This window comes from Parasteatoda tepidariorum, chromosome 7, assembly GCF_982258835.1.
Source record: "Parasteatoda tepidariorum strain Cologne lab strain chromosome 7, Ptep-v5.0, whole genome shotgun sequence".
NCBI classification, from domain to species: Eukaryota; Metazoa; Arthropoda; class Arachnida; order Araneae; family Theridiidae; genus Parasteatoda; species Parasteatoda tepidariorum.
The window spans coordinates 16260413-16282802 of record NC_141761.1 but is presented as its reverse complement, the minus strand read 5'-3'; the positions used below and the strand labels follow the sequence as shown (position 1 = coordinate 16282802).

Sequence of the window (22390 nt, the reverse complement as noted above, 5' to 3'; positions counted from 1 at the left end):
ATAACTTTGCACTGTTTTGGATCTTATAACCTGTACCATTTTAAAAATGGATAACAGAATTTTTCATACTGTTGAACGCGTAACCGCTAAATCACATTACTATTCGAAGACTTGCTATAGAGAAACTGTAGTTGAGGGTTCTTTACAACCACAGAGTAGTGATTTTTTTCCTTCTTTTTGACAGATTCGTTCATAACTTTTTTGACAGCATCCCCAGGTCTCTTCAAATTTCCTAATCAAACCCTTCTTCAATGTAGGCCCTTTAAAAGAAGATTTTCGTGCAGATCTGGTAAAACTTTCTTTCTTGATCTTTCTGCTGTAAGGATATGATTAACAATGATGAAGAGGCCGGGATAGCCTGGTTGGTAGGGCACTGGGCCCATGTTCAAGAGTTCGGGGGTTCAATCCCCACCTGAAGACTCCCGGTGTAGTAAATGGTGACCGATGCATGTTAAATCTGTCGAGTCACAAAGTTCTCCATGTTTCTATAACAAATCACACCTCTGGGGATACTGATCCAGGAGCTTCCTTATCTTCTGGATTAGGTTCAAAATGACAAGGCTACGGAGTGGAATTTTACTAGTCCCAAATCCAAAATTGAGTCGGCTGTTCGGCGACGGATATAAAATAAGATATAGCAATGATGAGGCAGTTTTCTGGCTCTAACTGCAAGTCTCTTTACATATTAGACTAATTTGCATCAGCAAATTTTGAAAAGTGCCCTCTGGTGGTCAAAATGTGAACTATTTTACGTCAGAAATCTTTTTCTACGGTCCATATAACACATGTGCCAAGATCTTCATCAAGATTCAATGTGCAGAACTGATTTTAGAGGAGTTTGAATGGGGTCACTTTAATTATAACGGGGATGTTATAGGCAACCAAAGACGTTAGAAGTTGCAGAAACTCACTTCACTTTTATTTATTTGTTTATTATGTTGTTACTTATTCGATCGCAACTATCACTATGACTTACAATTCAAATTATTCATATTTAAAACCAAAACGATATTTGCTTTCACATTCCATTGTAAACTGGGAAAAAAAAGTTGCTAATTTTAATTTCATTTTTAGTCTCCGTGGTAACCTTGTTATAACCATACTGCATAATGTAATTGAAATAGATAAAATTTCTTTCATATAGTAATACAAATTTGAAACTAAATGGTGTAATATTGCAGTTTTTCTATTTTGATGATAAAAGTTCCCTAAAATTTCCTATGTGTAGAATATTCATTATGCAACAGTTATCATGAAATTTATATTATCTCGTAAAATCTACTGGATTTTTTCCTGTCCATGTTGGCCGCTATGTATATAATAATGCAAGTTTGAAACTGTTTCAAAATGGTATATAACCCAACATTCTTTTAACTTATGTCCTAAAGAGAATGCTGGCTTTATTTGCTGCTCAAGCTCATCATTATTTGTGAAACTATAGTGATAAGTTAGTAGTTAATCAGAAATTAATTTACATTTGTTTATGTTAAGTTTTATATTGTGTGTGTTTGTATTAAAATTAATTCCATTAGATATATTGAAAGGGAAATAATAGTTTTGCTTTAAAAAATTTTACCTGTAACTTTTCTTAATACAGTTATAAGCTTACTAAGTTGTACCAAGACCAAAAATTACCAATTATTGTTGGAGGCACAAATTATTATATTGAGTCTCTTTTGTGGGAAGTTTTGATTCAACCAAATGTAGGTACATTTTTACAATAATCTTTTTAATTCCTTTTATGGTTTGTCTATAGAAAGAACTCCCCTACCCATGAGGCTGTCTGCTGCTATGGAAACAAGAAACAGTGCATTTAAAAAAATGAAGCTTCTTTCTATTGAAATTCTCTTGCTGACAAAATCTGTCTTAAATATTGACCCAACACACCTACTTTAACTTCTAACCACAGTCTCTGCTTCAGACAAAATGGCTAGGGTGTTTCTTTACATAGACAAACTTTAATCTTTTTTTATTTGGTTTTTATAAAAGAAGAAAATGTCTGCTTTGTTGATTTATACGATAAAAGAAATGATTTTAATAGAAATAAACTAATTCCTTGAAATTCTAAGACCATCTATTTAAATACCATTTTTAATCAAATAAATAGAATTAAGAGAATATGTAGTATTGTTTATTTATCCAAAAAACAAATAGACAAATTCTTTCAAAATTTGATTTAAAAACAATGGATACCCCACTAGTTGAGTTAATTTATGTTATTATAAATAAATTTACTAAAAACATCTGTTAATTTATATAATTTTTACCATGTTCAAATCTGTGACTGAAAGTACTGGCAATTTATGTTTTGAACTCTTCTCTTTTTCTCAAATAAATGTTAATTCTCTAAAATGATTAAAATTGTATAATTAAACATCAACCTTATTAATTATAAACGTCTGAATTTTCCAGTATAATATTACTTTCTGCTCATCCATTTTTTGGGCCTATCCTTAGTAACTAACAAATCAAACTCGCTTCAGTACTGCAGTAAGAATGCGCTATAAAAAAAATCCCTATGCTTATGCTTTTACCTCAATTCACATTTCTGTTTTTATATTTTGTAATCTGGCTATTTTATTACGGAAATATTTTAGATCATTCTTGAAGATTTTCCCGTGCATGTAAGTTCATTTGAAATCGCTACTCGCTTTGTACATTTAATTTTGTTCTGTTTTGTCTTTACATTTTATTTTCTGTTTTTTATATGATTTTTATTACTTAATGTGTTCTATTTTGTTTTTTAAAAAGATTTTAAGTGCTCCTCACACTATTGTATTGATATATTTTGCTTTGGCTATATTGATAGAAAGCACTGCTTTTTGCAGATGTAATGATGAGAAATTTTTTTCCGCAATTTTTTTTGAAATAATTTTCTTTTTTCATTATTCTGTAATTTTTTCCATGTTTTCTCAACATTTTGAACTTTATATATTATTTAAGATAGACACAGATAACTATCTCCTAAAAAAAAATCCTTGCTCCCAATCATGTGTTGGGAAGCTAAGATTTCCGAAAAAAGAAAGAAGAGGCAATTTTTTTTTTCATTATTAAAATTAATAAAATATAAGAAATTTTCTTTTATGTTTTTTTTTTCTTAATTGTTGTTATAAGAATTGGGGGTTTTAACACCTTTTCTAAATTTTCTAAGAAAAATATGCATGTGAAATAGTTTTTGAAAGAAATGTTGTTATGTTGCAAAAGCAATAATCTACAATTGAAAGCAATTATTACTTCTTTCTGAACTGGTTATGCGATAGAATCCAAGGTAAAAATGTTACTAAACTATCAGTTGCTCGCGGAACTAGATGACAAATGTTGATATATTATGCAATTCGACATCTGAATTTAACACTAAACTTAATGTATACTTATTTCTACCATAGCCGGTGAAAGGACGGTACTTTATGTTTCTTGATTGAATGTATGAAATATGGATGTTAGGAAGGAAGTGAACTAAAAAAAAATTATTAATTTATTATATTTAAACAAAATTGTATATTCCCAATTTTTATCTATTACAAACACAAATATCAAGAATCTTTAATTCATTGCTCAACGCATTTTTTACATATCCACATTGTACATTTTCCGCAAACATATTTCTTCTAATTATTATTATTTCTAATAATAAGTTGACTGGGTGGCGCAGTTGGTTTATCGTCGGCTTTCTGAGCCCAAGTCTGCGGGTCCAATCCCTGGCCCAGACACCAGATTTTCGGGATGCAGAAAATCCTCATTGGCCATGACGTATGATTATGTGGCATATAAAAGATCCCTGGAGTGCCTTATTGGCTCTTGGCATTTCCTAGTGCACTTTAGCATCCAAATAGAGTCTCGGTGCTGCCATCTAGTGTGGCAGAAACTGGACGTCCAAATTAACATGACCAACGGTATCTCACCCATTGTGGTAGTCCTGAAAGAGTGGATACCACCTCTGGAGAACGCACTAGGTCTGCTCATCGGCAAGACCGATTGTGCAGCTCATTGGAAATTTTAAAAAATATTTCTAATAATTATTCTTATAATTAATATTATTTCTTCTAAGAACTTGTGCTGTCTTGATTTTTTTAACATTTTTCTGGGTAAAAACTAACAGTCAGATAGAAATGGAGTAAAGCTATCAAAATAAAATATAAGCTACTTACCAAAACATTTAGTTTTTGTCGCTTTTTCTTACACAAAAATGCCAATCTAAAATTTTAGTTAATTTCTTGAAATTTTGATTTACAGTTATTCTGATTGAACTAACTACGCAACAGTCTTTGCAGAAATGCCCAGCTCATCGAATGCAATACTTTGAACATGCATGACATAGTAATTTCTGATCCTTTAACCTTATAAAGCAATAAATTGTTCTCCCGGTCAAATGGCCAGTTGTGGTAGAAATAGGTACACGACACGTATTGTTCGGAACAAACAAAATATTAAAAAAATAAAATTATAATAATGGAATATCAACTATACATAATTGTTAGAAAAGGTCATGAAGTGAAATGTGCAAAGACGATAAGCCCATTTTTGATACAAAAGTTCTTAAACGGCTATTTGACTGTTATGGTATGTTTAGTGTTTAAAAAAAAAATTTTTTTTCTTTACTAGGATAATCAGAATATTCTTTTGTATGAATCTGATAATGAGTCTCCATCATTTCATGCACCATGTGACGCAGCAGAATATACTGCGGAAGTTGTCTTAAAATACAAAATTACTCAAAATTCATTGGACGGTGTTCCTAGTTTAGATCTGCACAAATGTTTAAAAGAAATCGATCCTGATATGGCTGATGCTCTACATCCTCAAGATAGGAGGAAAATCATTAGGTAAATAAAAATTTTAAAAATTATGCATTTTATTAATTTTTAGCTTAGTTAAGCTTACTGTAGTGTATCTACCACTACAAAAATATAATTCCATTCCACTAGTATAAAAGACATGTTAACTCGAATCTATGGTGGGGTACCTTTTCATAGGAAAAAGTTGACATTGTATATATTCCTGGTAACTACTCTCCCCACATTGGTGACCTGGGCGGGATGTGAACATGCCTACCTTGACGTAAACTCCCACTTTGATGGATTGCCCACATTGAACAGTTGACTTGTGACATTGTCTACCTCCTTGTGCTGTTGCTACTCAGTCTCGATTACACGCAACATCAGCCTGTATACACTCGGCTGCTAAAGGCAACACAGGAGTGACCACGACAGTGAACTTAATACAGCTCTCCCAGCTTCTTACAAAAACAGCAATGAATCAACTTTTGGTATCCGTTCATCAAATTCTGTCACAGATATAATTCTTGTGGGGCAGTACTGTAGTGTATCTACCACTACAAAAATATAATTCCCTTTCACTATTAAAAAAGACGTGTTAACTCGAATCTATGGTGGGGTACCTTTTCATAGAAGAAGGTTGAAATTGTCGACATTCCCGGTAAGTACTCTCCCCACACTTACACTAGAATGCAGAAGTTTTTGGTCAACACGTTAAAAGCAATTTAACGTTTCTATGATTTTTTTATAGAGATTATTTCCGTTTTATTTAGTCAAGCCAACATATATATTACACTTGATTTCAGAATTTTTACTTTTCTTGCAATCTAATAGAAAATGTAACCTTCTTTGGATTAAATTTAAATCTTTGGACTCAGTTCAGTTGAATATTTCTTTTTATATATATAATTCGAGTCTTGTAAGTACTGATTCTTCAAAAATAAATGTTAAAGTTAAAATCATGATTTCTGTAAATAAATATGTATTGTATCTTCGATTGTATTTTCATCCAATTCTTAGATGTAAGAAAATTGCTTCACGAAAAACAAATACCCGGCTGATATGATGTTTGATTTAAAGTGAAGCGCTAACTTTGCTTCCTGGTTGATAAGCATATTAGGAATGTTTAGGTATACATTATTTATTACATTTCCAATCAGCCATCTATAATATTGAGTTTGACCAAAGACTTTTACACGCTGGTGTACTTTCTCGATTTTTCTTTTTTTTCCAGAGTCATCAATGCGTACCTGCCGATTCTCCTGTTTTTTTAATGAAGACTCTATATTCTATGACTATCTCCTGTTTACCCATACATTCTCAAATTTCTCCTTATTCGTTGAAGATAAAAAAAAAATTAAAAAATTTTTGGCGATAAAATATCCACTGATGGCAAAATTACTTCTCTTATTCCTCAACAGATAGTGCTGTTGTCAATACTTCAGTATGTGGAGTGTTAAGAGCTGGTCGTTACAAATACTGCATCCGGCTTGCACTGGCCACAGTGCTGACATAAAACAACCTCAGTGGTAGACAAGTCCCCTTGCTGTCAGGCTAACCGTGGAAGGATTTCTTGGTTTTCCTCTCCATGTAACATGAATGTGGATTAGTTCCATCAAAAAATCCTCCACTAAGGCAAATTTCTCCCAATATTTGATCAAGGAGTTCCCTTACCTTCTGGATTGGGTTCAAGGTTACGGAGTTGAACATTAGTAGTCATAAACCCTAAAAAAATTGGGTTGGCTGTTTTAATTAATTATTAATAATGGTTTGCAAAAATCTTCTTTAGCTTGAGATTTCTATGCATATTTTTTACCTCGCTGCATAAGTGCCTATATCATTTCCAATTTCTCTTTTTGACTTAGATGATTATGCAGGATGTATCTAACCTTTAATTGTAGCCAGTAAAATATCCGATACTTTGTTTTTCCAATGCTGGCAGGTGTGCCAATGAGTTAATGTTAATTATATATGCTTGTTGTCACAGAAGCTTACAAGTTTATCAGCAGACTGGTTGTCGCCATAGTGAACTTCTAAAAAAACAGCATTCTCAAATTGGAGGCTCAACAGTGGGCGGACCTCTGCGTTTCAAAAGAATTCTCATGTTTTGGTTGAAATGTGACAAGGATGGTAAAAATATTTATTTCATTCTTTAAGGTTAATTTTTTATACTTTAATAAAACATTAATTTTATATTTTAATTAAAATTAATTTATTTATTAAAATATATAATTAATTTTATATTTTAATAAAAAATTTCTTAATATATTATGTTTTTGAACACTTCAGTTTTGTGAACATGTAAATTTTTTATGTTTTTCTCTTTTTAGTATTTAAATTTAATTTTTTTTTCATAATTAAAGGTCTGATATGTCTTATTTTTTTTAATTCACTATGTTTAACAGATTTGCTTTTGATTTTTTTTATCAATAAACAAGCAAGAAAACTATGAAAAAATATTTATCACTAAGACAATCTTGACAATCCTATTCGTTTAATGTCATATTTTGTGTATTTTATTTTTTTAAAATATTATTTTATCTAGTTGATTAAGTAGGATTTTAACTATTGTGGAATTCAGAGAATATTTACATATTTATTAGTTTCTGTTGTCAGATGATTTAGTATTCTTAACCCTTTCGAGCCGACTGTCACATATATGTGCCAGCAAGAAACGCGCTCACTTCCCGACCAACACACCCGCGTGTCAGAGAGTTTTCTCGTTCACCCCCGACCGTCACTTATTTGTGCCAGCGTTTCGGAACGTTTTAAAAAATGAAATTTCTTCCAAAAGATGGCATTGTATGTCCATATGGTTTCAGATACATGTAGATTTGACCTTCTACTCAAGATGAAAGTACAGTCACGTGGTTTTTAGGGGAAGGAGTGGGGGGGATGTTTTATGAGTGCTCTTTAAAAATTAGCACGTGATATTTATTTACAGTAAGTAAGGGAGTTTTTTTTTTCTCGCGCTACTTTCGATTTTCGGATTAGTTTTTAGTGGATAATTAGATCTTGTAGGCTTGAATTTTTTTTCTTTTTACCGTTAGAATGTCGAAGCGTCGAAAAATTTTGACTGAGCTGGAAATAGAGGAAATTATGCAAAATATTTCAGATATTGATTCTGAAACAGATTCGGATAGTAGTGATAGTGACACTGTAATGAAAATAAAATGTGTAAAATATACATTTAAACAGGAAATAACTTAAGTAAATAAAGTATCCATAGAAATGTATATAAAGCATATGTCACTTAAATACTCTACAGAACAATATTAAACAACGCGCTGATATTTCGGTAATTTCATGGAATTAGGCTTAACATCGAAAAACCCTCCGGCCCTGGGGAGACACATGCTAGAGAGACTGCCGGCCTCAGCGGTAAGCGCGCTTTGCGTCGCGAAAGGGTTTAAAAAAAATATTTTTTTTGTGTGTGTGTGTCAACTAGTATCTGTGTATAGCAAAGTTTCTAATAAATTTATTAATATTAAATTTTAACATTTGATATCAATGTCAAATCTGGAAGAAGCTCAGATGAATTATGTTTATTTAATTTGCATTTGATATTTATATTAATGACAAGTTAATCTCTGTGAATAATTATTAGTTAATGATTTATTAATAAATATTTTTTTTGTAATTTTATCTCTTCAGCATTGTATGTTGAAAAATTATATTTTAGTTTGCTTCTAGACCTCATGCAAGAATTCCACAACCATGGTAAATTTATTAAAAATTAAATTCTTACAAAAATTATATTGTTTGCTTTGGAAATGATATTTTTTTCTAACTGTTATTTATTCCGGTGACAGAATTTATTCGGACTTTCTGCTTCCCTAGCACTAATATTTTGCTTTCAGATGCTTTTAATTATAACAATTACTAACTTAAAGCCCTGTGGCAGAATTTTTTCGAGCAATCTGCAACAAAATTATATCTTTCTGCAACATATTTTTAATAATAACAAACATATATGTTACAAATTTAAAATAACAAAATCGCTGTGATTACAAAAAAAAAAAACTATAGAATTTTTTTTAATAAGTCATGTAATAATATTTTTCATGTAATATGTTTTCATGGTTACTAAGAGCAACTATATCGTTCATTTTATTCTGTGGCAACCCTGGGTAAAAGAAACACTCCACTCATTATTGTTTATGTCTCCTTCTTAGTGCTGTTTATACGAGGGGGGGGGGGAGATAATCTACCTTTTATTTTGTTTAAACTTAATGTTTTTGGATGAAGTTGTAATTGCTGTTCATCAGTTTTTAAATCGGTATTTCAGTTTTTTTTTTTTACATTTCAAATTAAGGTACATTAAAGACTTATAGTAGAGCTAAGAGGATAACTTAGCCTGTAGACCCCGTAGCAGAATTGCAGCAACATTGCCACAGAATGTTAGACTTCTTGCAGAAAGATTTTCTTTTGAAAAGTAACAAAAAAAAAATACTTTTCTTTTCAATAGAAATTTACATGTAATATTTGAATCATGCATTTAGATAACACTTGACGTCCTCAATTTACGCCAATAGTTTCGTAAATCCATGTAACATTTTTATTGTATTTTCGGCTGTTATTGATATTGATTTTATGGTGGATTTTAAATATCCCAATGTATTTCAAACAATATGAAAAATTCGATTCGTGCATTTGAGTATTAACTTTTTAAGGCAATATTTCTATTGAATTTTCAGAAGTAATTGCTATTGATTTCTCCATAGTTTTTAAATCCGATATTTTTTATACAATATTATTTAGTACAACAACTTAGTCTCAAAACGAAACACGCATTTAAGGAAACCGATTTGCTTGATTTCATCGTCACTTTCTTTTTCAACAATTACTACTGACAATTCCATGGTTTTCAATTATTTTTTTGATATGATAATTATTTACAAAATGCAAAGAAGGAAATAATTTGTGCGCCCCCCCCCCAAATGTGAGAATATCACCCATAATATTAGAATAAAAATTTATTACATGTTCAAATAAATACAATTATGTGTATATTTTTGTGCAGACGCAACACTTATATTATTTTAAATGATTAACATATATGTTTGTTATTATTAAGTATCTTGAAGTTATCTTGGTATTAGTACTAGAGAGTTTCGTCGCAGAAGCCCTAAAAAATTCTACCACAGGGCCTGCAGGTACATTATATTTATTTTTCAAGAATGATTACTTAAGTAATTCTGATTACTTAACATGTTCTGAAAGTATTAAAAAAAAAATTCAAATGGTTTTTCAGTCCTGGATAAGCGCCTCGATGATCGAGTGGATGAAATGATAAGCAGGGGACTTCTCTCAGAGTTGATTGAATTTCACAATAGTTACAATAAAAAAGGAAAAAATAAGTAAGTAGTTAATTATGCATATATTTATTCTGAATTTACAGATTCCATGCTATTTCTTTTTATTATTTTATACCATAATTTAGAGGACGTTAACGGACCCTCCACAGAATTTCTTTTCATAAAAACGGACCCTTCACAAAATATTTTAACTTAAAGCGGACCCTTCAGAAAATAATTTATCTTTTAATCGGACCTTCACAAATTTGTTTATTTTCATTATTGTTTTGTTAATCGAATAAACCCTTCCCAGGAAGGGGGGGGAGAAAGACAGATGTAAACGAACTAAGTTTTGTCTTTGGCAGAAGCTTCTTCCTTTATTCGTCTGAATTTAATATTCTGCGCTCAACAGTATGGGCTAAATACCAGATATTTGTATGTTGCATCTCTAATTTAGTTGCAGCAATTACTCTTTATTTTTTAAAATTTAATTTCATTTAATTACAATCTTACAGTGTTGAGCGTAATCTTGTATGTCTTTACAATTTAAAAACTCCTTGAAAAAGTTTTTTGCTATAACAGGACCCTATTTGCACCCTATTTTATATTCACAAATTACGAGTAATTTTTTCACAATTTTACAAAAATTGGCCTTTCACAAAATGCCTGGACAGATCCCTGCGTACAGGGATAGTTCAGCAATCCCGCAATAAAATGATTCAAACAAAAATTATATGCCTAGTTTCATTGATTGCAGAAAAGTGTCTCCTGATATGTCTAAAAACTGATTGTCATGTGTTGGGTTAAATTACTCAGATAATATGGTTTGAAGCATACCAAAGAAACCAAATATAGATATAAAAGTACATATTTGCACAAAATCTCTCCTGGGTTTGAAAAATAATCTGTTAAAAAAGGGAGTGTCCATTCAAAATCAGGACTTTATGAATAACTCCAAGCATTAGTGCTGCTGGCGATTGTGTGATGACATCATAAAGTTTTCAAATATCTCTTCGATCAAGGCTATGTTTCTCTTGGCAGGCCATTATATATAAAGCTTTCTTTCTCAACCTGGACTGAGCTGTACACCTTTTTCTATGATGGTTAGAGCATTCAACTATGACCCCAGAGGTCCTTGGTTCGAATCTTGCCAACAAGCATCTCTCTCACACTCTCCCCCACATTGGTGACTACGGACGCTCGAACACTCAACTATCTCACTTCTCGACAGTTGGCAGCCCTACGCTACATCGTCTTGATTCGACAAGCAAATTGCCTGGATCCATCAAGGCCCAAACTGCACTGGAATGGTGCCTTCACTACTCAATCTTGTGAGATAACTGACAACGAGTCAGACTCACAGGAGTGTGTGGCTTTGTATAATGCTTCCTACCTCACTCTGGATTGCAGTGATGTTAGTAAGAAATGTTAGAAACCGATTTACTTCATTTTCCAGCAAGCAATTGGAAAATAGTTTTTGTCATGGAATAATACATAAAATTGTATTATTCGTCTACATCGTCTTGATTCGACAAACAAATTGCCTGGATCCATCAAGGTCCAAACTGACAACGAGTCAGACTCACAGGAGTGTGTGGCTTTGTATAATGCTTCCTACCTCACTCTGGATTGCAGTGATGATAGTAAGAAATGTTAGAAACCGATTTACTTCATTTTCCAGCAAGCAATTGGAAAATAGTTTTTGTCATGGAATAATACATAAAATTGTATTATTCATCTACATCGTCTTGATTCGACAAACAAATTGCCTGGATCCATCAAGGCCCAAACTGCACTGGAATGGTGCCTTCACTACTCAATCTTGTGAGATAACTGACAACGAGTCAGACTCACAGGAGTGTGCGGCTTTGTATAATGCTTCCTACCTCACTCTGGATGGCAGTGATGTTAGTAAGAAATGTTAGAAACCGATTTACTTCATTTTCCAGCAAGCAATTGGAAAATACTTTTTGTCATGGAATAATATATAAAATTGTATCACCACTTAACTGCATATGGGGCAACCTTCTTATTTGATAAAATATAATGGTACAAAATTATTACTAATGATAAATTTATAGCTGCCAACTCTACTGGATTTTCCAGCTTATGTATCCTAGTTTATGTATATTTTAGAAAGTTATGTATTTTTATCTCCTAGTTTATGTATATTTTAGAAAATTCTCTAAAATTGAGTAAGTTTCCTTGAGAAATCCCTATTGAAATAGAATTTTTGTGCAGATTATTGCTGGCTAGAATATTTAAATAAATGTCACTAATACATATCAAAGCAAGCCTCATTTATAAAATTCAGCTAACTATCTTTGATGAATTTAATGCCTATTAATATTCAAAATTATGAATAAACATAATACATAACATTTCAAGATCATACACAGGGAATTTAAAAATCACCTAAAATAACTGGAAAAATACAGAGAATTTTGTTTCTTATTTTAGTCTTTTAAATAATGGTGACCACTCAAAGTGCGGAATATATAAGGATGATTTACTATAGCATTATTTAGGTATGAACAGCTGTTCCTTTTTTACTCAAAGTGTTTCCAGCAATTAAAACTAGTATAGTTAGGCCAACCTACAAAAAGTACAGTTCTTCTTAGTACTTTGTGTACAGGGAAAACATAGTGAATTTTTTTTTCCAGATAAGAGTGGCAACCCTGTCATACAATGTGAAATCATAACAGGAAAATATTGCAGTTTTTTTATTTTGATGACTATAAAAATCCTTAAAATTCCCTGTGTGTAAAATATTTAGTATATTTTGCAACAATTGTCATTATTTCATAAAATCTACTAGATTTTTTCCCTATCCATGTTGGCAGCTATGTAAATTTTGTCCATTGAACATTTATGGCTTAATTGCATAAACAATAAGTGAGAAAAAATATTTTACCTGCTGGAAAAGAATTTTAAGTTAAGAAGAAATTTGTTCAGCTCAATGTGCATAAGAATTAGTCTTCAGATTTCTTCAGAAGAAAATAAATTGTATAGGGACTTCCTAACAATATCCTGCTCCAAACAGTTGTCAAATATGTTCTTTCTTTTTCTTTAAAGGAACAAAAGTGTGTTGCGAAAATCCAAACTTTATATGTTACCAATGCCGGGAAATAGCAATACGAACATATAGCCCGGCCGCGTGATATGATTCTTGTATAATTTGAATCTTGGGAAATAATACACCCCTTCGGTGTTTCGAGTTATTTAAGTTACTTTTTACAGCATTGGGATTGTCGAAGAGACAGAGAATGACCAATTCAACCCTTTTTCTGGGGTTACATTCAAAAATTGCTTATAAAAACGATTTATTCTTTAAAAAGTTATTTTACCTAAGTTTTGAAAAAAAATTGTCAAACTTGTTTTTTTTTTTTTTTTTTCGTCCTTTAAAAAAAAAAAAATTCAACCATTAATTTATGTTATTAATAATAGCTTAAATTTTTTAGCAAACACCAATATAGTGAAGGGATATTCCAATCTATAGGGTTCAAAGAGTTTCATAATTATATTTCTCTGTCTGATGAAGAAAAAGAAAGTGCTGAAGGAATAAAACTTTTAAACCATGGTAAATCTTTTTAAATAGCTACTTTTATTGTTTGCTCTTAATCTTTGTTTGTCGTAATTTTCCTAATTAATTCGTATATATATATATATTTTTTTAAATTCTCTATAAGAAAAAAAAACGTACACATAATAAAAGGCACTATATTAGTACTATATTTATATAGTTAACAGAAAGAAGAGAGGAAATTGGATATTATGAGAGTTATCCAATTTCCTAGTATTGTCTAGGAATTCTCATAAAAACGCAAAGGGGGAAGAAAAAAGAAAAAAATTTTCTGTGTGTCTCAAAAAATCTTGTGCGGTCAAAAAAATTTTAAATTGAACTCGATAAATGATATCCAGCAGTAAGTAAAAAAGCATAACATTTATTCTTTCATTTAAGAACTTATATTAGAATCTTACATTCTAGAAACTGTTCTGTTACTTCAACAAAAAATAAAAGGCTGAAGACAGAATTAATGAAGTCAAAGAAAATAATGTCCTTACTTAAACCTGAAAGTTACTAATGGTTGAAACTCTTCCATAATCTATTTTTTAATCTCATTATTTTAAATATTTATGCTTTTTTTTTTAAATATTATGCTTAAATGTCTCTTAGAAACTGAAAATAATTATTTTATTTTTTAATGATTAACGTGTGCTTCAGGGTATTGTTTTCTAATATCCAAGTATAAAAAAATAGTCTTTAAAAATATATTAAAGTAAGTCTTAAACTTGGCCAAACTATTGCTATCGAACAGTATGTAATCATAAAAATTAAAGATAAAAACTCTATAATAAAATATTTATAGAGTCATTTGTGACAACTTTTGAGTTATTTTTCAGACCTTAAGCTGTTCTTTTTTAGTATTACTGGGCATACTGAGAAAATGTTCTGGTTATTATTTTTGAAATTAAGTGTAGTGTTAAATAGCTTGACTCAAAAGAAGAAGGAACAGATGTATAGTTTGTCTAAAATAAGAATGCCCTAGACATTTGTCTGGGCTTGTGTTGCAATGACTATGGTAATGACTAGGACTGGACTATAAATCGGTGTATCAAGGCATATCGATTTAACGCATATATCGGCAAGACGATGCAGCGACTTTCATTCAAGGCGATGCATCATAAATCTGATTTAAGCCGTCGAGTAAAGACAACGAGCGCAAAACGACATAGCGATATAAGACACACAAGGATATAAGATAGCGATATAAGACTCTTCTCTTACGTTCCGATGTCGACTCGCACTGTGGAAGACGATGTTCGTTTCGTTATGTTGAAATGGCCTTGATTGGTGAGCTGTAGAATTAGAATCAGAGTTTTGAGAACACATATCGTTATATCGCATGTTCCTTTTCGCACTTCTTAGCTTTTTTTTTCTTTGCCGCGACTTTTCTTGTAGATTATTTTCAGTAGGACTAACTTCGTGATCGCCGATGTTACCTTGTTCTGAAGGCCATCTATTGAAAAAAATATATAAAGAAGAGTTTCTTCATAAATTAGATAAGTTTCTTTTTTTAAGAAAACTTCTTTTTATTTTTAAATGTGAAAATTATCCGCAATCTAATTTAGGCACCATAAAGAATTTGTTAGGTTATTTTTTTACTTTCTTTTAATTTATTAAAAACTTAAAACAACAAAATTTATAAATTTTGTTGTTTTCATTTTTAGAAATAAAGTTAAAACGAAATTTATTTTTGTCGTTTTGATTTAGACATAAGTCAATCAACTTTGTTTATACAAAAAAATTTGAAAGGTTTGCGTATTTTATTCATTTTTTTAAATCACTTGGTGCTTTGTTTTATTAGAGAGTATAATAATTTTTTTAAAAAAATATTCTGTTCATATTATTTGTTAATTAGCTAAATATATTATCGAATATCACAATTTTTTTATTTTTAAGAAATTAAATCTTACTTTGTTTTTTGGTCATTATTTAATTTAATTTAATTATTTATCTGAAATGATAAGGTCCCGCAGTGGACTGATCGTTTAGATCACTGAAGTCACACAGATCACTGAAGTCAAGCATCACTGGCTGCGGTCAGTGTGCGGGTGAGTGACCACTTGGATCAGTCTGCGTAGGGACCGAGGGTGTGTGGTATTGGTCCTCGTTAAACTGTTCTACCGTAAAGTGCTCGACTTCGCGTGCAGGTCGTCGGGCTACCAAAGCGGGTGTGCCATCCCCTCTGCAGAGGATCAAATTTGTGATGGAATGTCTTCGGATCATTTTTTCTTTTGTCAAAATGATTCAAGATGTTTTAGTATTTTTAATTTTAAAAAAATTCTCCAAAAATTGGTTGGTTATAATTTCTTTTTTCCATAGCTCTACAGCCCTTTGTGGTCCCTGTCTTGTTTCATAATACTATTCCATACAGCCTTCTGTTTTGACTAAGAAGATAATTATATTATATACATAATATTAAGTAGTATATGTATCAAAATTGGGTGCCATTTGAAAGTATAGATGAATAAAATTGTTAAACATGTCTTAAAAATTATGAAACTTATATAAATCTTTCATATTATTTTGATGTTTTTCGTACAGTTTTGTTTTTAAACTATATTTTAATTGCTATAGTTTTGTCAGATTTGTTGAAAATTGTCTTGTCTGTTACTGGACATATTTAATTAAATTAAACCACTTAAATTTTAGCCCACAATAGTTGTATATTAGAATTAATTGTAACTTTAGAGTTTTACTATAGATTAAATTAAGATTTTTAAATTTAGAAAGCATTGCTTAATTTCTTTTAAACTTGTTTTCGTCAGATCTGTTATGATTCTAAAAGTATTTTTTTATCATTAAGTACTGTAAAACATAATTAAAGATTTACTTTTATTGTATGTTTTTGTATTAGATAAAGAAGAAATTATATGAACCTTTTACAGTACTAATAATGCATGACTTTGCATTGACAATTGTTTCACAATTGTAAAATGCAACTGAGTAGAAAGCTTAATTATTGGAATGGAATTTGTGTATAATTTGTCTACGATAAGAACTCCCTCCACCACAAAGTCTAAGACCATCTGCTGCTATGAAACAAGAATAGTGCATTTCAGGGAGGGTAGCTTCTCTTCACTCTAGGGCTAACACAATGGACCAAAGAAAAAGATTGCCTTTCTCTCGTCGACCCGACCCTAAACAGTGTCTCCACACCCCTACTTGAAATAGTTATGCCTCGTTACCATAGTCACCGCTACGGTATCAGACGAATGGCTAGGGGAGTTATTACTTTAGACAAACTATAATAACGTTTTAGTATTTTCGTTTTGGACAACTATTTTTAATTTCCCTTTATTTGATTTTCTTAAAATGCTATTAAATGCTTTATTTAATTATCTTAAAACATTGTACTCTCTATAGTAGAAACTGTTTGTTTATAAGTATGACACAAAGGAAAAATTTTTAAAGTTTCTCAGAATTTCTGAAATAAATACTTATAAGATGGACAACAAATGGCACCAAAACATGAAAATTACCCACACTTAAAACACTGATTGGCATTGGAGTTTAAAAAAATTTATGGCAAAATCAGTTTTTTTCTCTCTCTCTCTCTTTTTTGTATATATTGTTATAAAAACTTTTTTTTTTTGCATTAACAACAAATAACTGAAGGCTGAAATATCAAGAGAGTGGGCAATAAGCATGAGCACTTAAACATAAATAAATACAAATTTTTGAATGAAATAAATATACTTTGGGCAATCAAAAGCTGAAATAAACTGAGCTTTAAGTATGTCAAAAATGGAAGGTTAAAAACTCTTATATATTTTTGTTTTAACTATGCTTATTAATTTGTGCCAGTAGTGCCTACAATTTAGAAACATAATTTAGCCCTAGTGGGAGAATTGTGGCGATGCGCCGACATTGTCGTAGAACGTTTCAGAGTTCTTGCAGAAAGATTTTTCCTTTGGGAAATAAAAAGTTTAGTTTTCTTTTCTGCAGAAATTTTAAAAGATTTTATTTTTTCTTCAGAATTATATTCAAAAGATGCCTTTCTCGCACATTGGAGTTGGAAAAAATTCTTATGGTTTTTCTATTTTCATTTGAGAATAATGGAAAATAAAGAAATAATGAATTGAGAAATTTGGTTTTCTTTTCTGTAGAAATTTTCATTCTATTTTTTATGCTGTTATTACTATTGATTTAATGTGATACTTTTAATACCATATTATTTATTAGAACAACTGAATTCCGAAGTGAAAATACTCATTTTAGTAACCCCTTTTTGAAGAGTCTGTGATTCGTGTGATTTCGTCATCGATCTTTTCTTTTTTCCGGTAGTTACTACTGCTACGGATCTCTACATTTTTTTATTATTTTTAATGTGATGATAAATTACGAAATGTGAAAAAAGAAATCGTGTGTTATCCCCCTACAAAATGTGACAATATTGCCCATAATTTTGGAGTAAAAAACTATTACATATTCAATTTAAAAAAATTATTTTATTTGATCAGAAAAAGAAAAAAAAAAATTTTGAAGTTGACGCTTCTGTTACTTAAAATTAGTAACATGTATATTTGTTATTTTCATAAGTATCTTGCAGAAAGATATCAATATTAGAGAAGTATGTCGCTGAAAGTCCGAAAAAATTCTGCCGCAGGGTAATTTAGTTTCAATGATGCATCATAATTAACAGTTAACTATGCTTTTTTATTCTTATATCTCTCTCTCTTTTTATATAAATTTTATGAGTTTCTATGAGAATAAGACTTAAAATTGTTGTGTCTGTTCTAAAGGTTTAAAGCAGGTTTTCATCTTTTTTACAGCAATTGAAGATATGAAGTTAGCTACCAGACAATATGCAAGAAAACAAAGAAAGTGGATTGTTAACAGGTTTTTAAGAAGTTGGTATTTATAAGTATCTCTAATCTATCTTAAGTATTGTATTCTTAGAATTTGATTTTCTTTATTACCTATTTATAAAAGAGATCTTATTGACCTATTATTTAGGGCAACTTTTGATCTATTATCTAGCTAATTTGTGATATCACCAAATAAAAACTGACGATTTCTATTTTCAGTTTCATGTTTCAATAAGTGGTTAGACTTTTAACTGTTTTATCCACACAAATAAGAGTGACAAAACAAATATGTGAAGGTCGAGATTTGATTATGTATAAGTGTGTGACTATTAAGCTCTTGCTTTTTTTTTAACTTTTGTATTTACAATTGCATACCTGCCAAGTCTCCTGTTTGTTAACGAAGACTCCTGTATTTTACGACTATCTCCTGTTTACCAGTTTATTCTCAAATTTCTCCATATTTGTTGAAGAAAAAAAGTAAGTTTGGGATAAAATATTTGCTGATGGCAAAAAGTACTTCTTTTTTTCTCAGCAGATGGAGCTGCAGTATGTTGAGTGTTAATAGTTAAAGTAATTATAAATAATGGTTTTAAAAAAATTATAATTTTTTACTTCGCTAAATGTAAGTGCATTTCCAATTTTGAATTTCTCTTTTTGACTTGCATGATGTATCAAAATTTTACTTGTAGCCTGAAAAATATCGCTAGTTGAATCTCTGTTATTTTATTTCTTCAATGTTGTCAGGTATGCAATTATCGTAGCACCTGTCCTCATTAATAAAAAGATTTCCTGTTCTTGTAGTATTTTGTTTTTACATTAACTAATTAAAACAAATTTTTAAAAAAATTATTATTTTTTCTGGCTAAACACTTCTACTAATTTTCCTTCCAAAACATGTAAAACAGTTTGAATGACATGTAAACAGAAATCTTTTTAATTCTCAAAGAAAACTTTTGGAAAAGAAAATATTATACAGTGCAGGGGTGGCCAAGCTTCTTGATAGTCGAGCCATTTTTCTCGAGCCGCAATTAAATACGTATTTAAAAGGTATGAAAAAAATATTTTTACATTAATAATCAGGGAATAATTGGTGACAGCACTTGTTAGTAATTCTTTGAGATGCTTTTTAGTTAATACTGATTGGTGTTTCACGAATTTTAAACTAGAATAAAGTGATTCACATAAGTATGTTGCTCGGAATAATTCCACAAGCAGCATTTTTTAATTCAGGATACTTCAATTTTGGTACAAATTTCCAAAATTCAGTAATCGACATCGACTTAATTGTAGAGTTTGATCTTCTTGCATCTCTATTTCTAATTCTCCAGATGCTTTTTGGGTCATAATTATATTAGAGATGGAAAACTCACCTTAAATTATGTTAATTTCAAATGGATTCAGAAAAAAATTGAGAGACTTTGAAATCTATTTTGGAATTCAATCAATATTTCATTTTGTTTTTTTGTATACTCGTTGAGTTTTTCTTGTTTAATATTGGAACAAATTTTTTTTAATTCGAGGAAAATGACAAAATGTTTTATTTTTAATGACTTTTTGAAAAAATTATAATTTAGATTGAAAACTAAATGTACACTATGAGAGATCAGATATTATTTTATCTTTTCCCTGCAATTGTAAATTCATTGTTTTCAAATGTTCCATGACATCAGTTAAAACATTAAGTCTTGTAACTACTTGTTATAGTCTAATTCTGAATAGGTAATATCCTTTTCTTTTAGAAATGTAGTTATCAGATCAAACAAAAGCAATTTAATACGTTGTAGCTAGATAACCATCTAACAATGCAAAATAAATTAATGTCATTTGGAAGTTCTTCATCTTTTAATTCTTTAAGGAAATTTTTAATTGTCGATGATTTTTCGCATTAGTGCGAATCTAATTTACAATGTGTAGCACTGTTTTCATAACATCAGGTTGTTTTAAATATTTTGTAACGAGATATTCTCGGTGAATTATGCAGTGAATCGGTATGAATTGTGGAATTTGAGAATCATCTCTTAAAACCCCAATAAGACCAATTTTTTTTTTTACCCAGCATTGCCGAAGCTCTATCAGTTGTAATGCTTACAAGATTATTAAGAAGCACATGAATAGTTTCATTATGGAATCTAATACATGTTTAATATCGACACCTCAAGTTTACTCTTGAAGTGCTTCTAAGATCTGTGATATCTGTCGATTCGTCAAGGAACGATAATAATTTTTTTAAAAATATAATAGCACAAAAATGAAAAGGGAACTCGGGTACATTTATCGAGAGCCACAAATAATCCTTCAAAGAGCCGCAGGTTGGCCACCCCTGATACAGTGTGTAAGTAACAATAAAAATTATTTTTTACTCTATGAATTTATGCATTCCCTATGAATTCAGACTAAATTTGTCAATGAAGATTTCTCAGAGTGGTTGTTACCACTTATGTCTTCTAATTACTATTTTCATTTATATTTTTAAGTTTATCTCATAAATTCAAAAAAAAGAAGAATTTTATATCATGTTACTTAACTTCCTAAATTAGGTTCAAATCTGTAATAAAATACCTTTCATGATTTTCATCTTTATAATGTAACAAATTTGTAAGTATGTTTATGATGTAATTAGTCCTTTATCTGTGTTTATACACTAGTTTCAAACAAAGTACGATTTTCCAGTCCCAACAGTGGTCTTGTGTATGTAGAAAAAAGCCAACCATGCCCTTTAAATGTTACTTAAATAACAAAAAATTGAAAAACAGTCTTCCATTTGCTTGTTTGAACTGCTCTCATATATTTTGTTCCTTTTATTTTGCACTTTTTTTGTGTACGTGGAAAGCTGCTTTTTCACATAATAATATTTTTTAATTGATGATGCTTTGCTTTTTTTTTTCTATTGATTTTCAAAATATTATAGGGTGCGTAGCATTCTTAAAAAGTGCTTAAAGGTATTTATTTTTTATTTATGTTTTTTAAAAGCCTTTAAAGTGCTTTTTTATTCAGGGTTTGTAAAAAGTGCTTAATTTTCTGTCTTTTAATAAGAGGTTATTTTTCTTTGTCGTGTCGATTGTCGTTTTAAATTACAAAAAAAAGGCAGGATTTTTCCCAATTTTCTCTGCAATATTCATCAGAAACTAATAATTTTATCATGATTATGTTAAGTTTTTGAAAATGTTCTTGAATTTTATTGATTTTATGTTTATAAATTAAGAACTTTAAATTATAGAGAGAAAAAAATTATTACTGAACAGACCCTAATTATGATTTATTTTTTTTTTGAAACAGATTAAAAATATATATTGAGTGCTTAAAAGATGCTTATTTTTTGTTGAAAATCTGGCTATGCATCCTGTATTACATACTACCCTATTTGTGAATGGTTTTTCAAAGATCTATTTCAATCCTTTGTACTTCAGAGTGATTTGAGGAAATTCATGGATCCAATACAGCAGTAAAGAAATGCTTCAATGAATTATCAAAGATATATTTACTTATGAAAGTAATAATGTTTGTATCACTAAACTGAACTGTTATTATACACTTCTGTTATTCACTTTTTTATCCTTATTAATATGCATAAAGTTTTTTCAAATTCGAGCTTTTTTATTTGTATTTAGTTAAAAATTATTTATCAATTGGCTTGAAGATTAACGTTATTGTTTAATCTAGATTTCAATTATAACAGTTTGAAATTTTAATTTAAAATTTTCTTTTAAAAAAAGTTCTTGGTTTAAAAGAATTTTTTTTTTCCAAGTGGTTTTTCCACTTTAGAAAAAACTTGCCATCCCTGGTTTTTGTGAAGTCACAATCATCCCTGTATTATTTCAAATGTGTTTCACTCTTAAAATCAGTGAATTTCTGTTTTCAGATTTTTTTTTTTTTTTCTTTTTTTTTTGTTCTTTTTACCAGAATTACCCTTATGAATCGGGGAGGGGGGGAATAATTTAAGTG

General features: G+C 30.1%; 1 protein-coding gene across 6 annotated transcripts in view; it reads left to right on the top strand.

The window, feature by feature from the left end:
• Window positions 1–22390, top strand: part of LOC107444932 (tRNA dimethylallyltransferase) — a 43017-nt gene that overhangs the window by 7713 nt on the left and 12914 nt on the right. For 3 of the 6 annotated variants that reach the window (XM_016059211.3, XM_016059226.3, XM_016059217.3), the window contains exons 3-8: window positions 1605–1703; window positions 4603–4823; window positions 6763–6905; window positions 10030–10135; window positions 13534–13652; window positions 18413–18490. In XM_016059211.3, coding sequence (XP_015914697.1) covers window positions 1605–1703; window positions 4603–4823; window positions 6763–6905; window positions 10030–10135; window positions 13534–13652; window positions 18413–18490 — 766 coding nt within the window. Of the gene's footprint in view, window positions 1–1601; window positions 1704–4602; window positions 4824–6762; window positions 6906–10029; window positions 10136–13533; window positions 13653–18412; window positions 18491–22390 lie in introns of all 6 variants that reach the window. The other 3 variants (XM_087167392.1, XM_087167391.1, XM_087167393.1) reach the window with 1 other exon arrangement.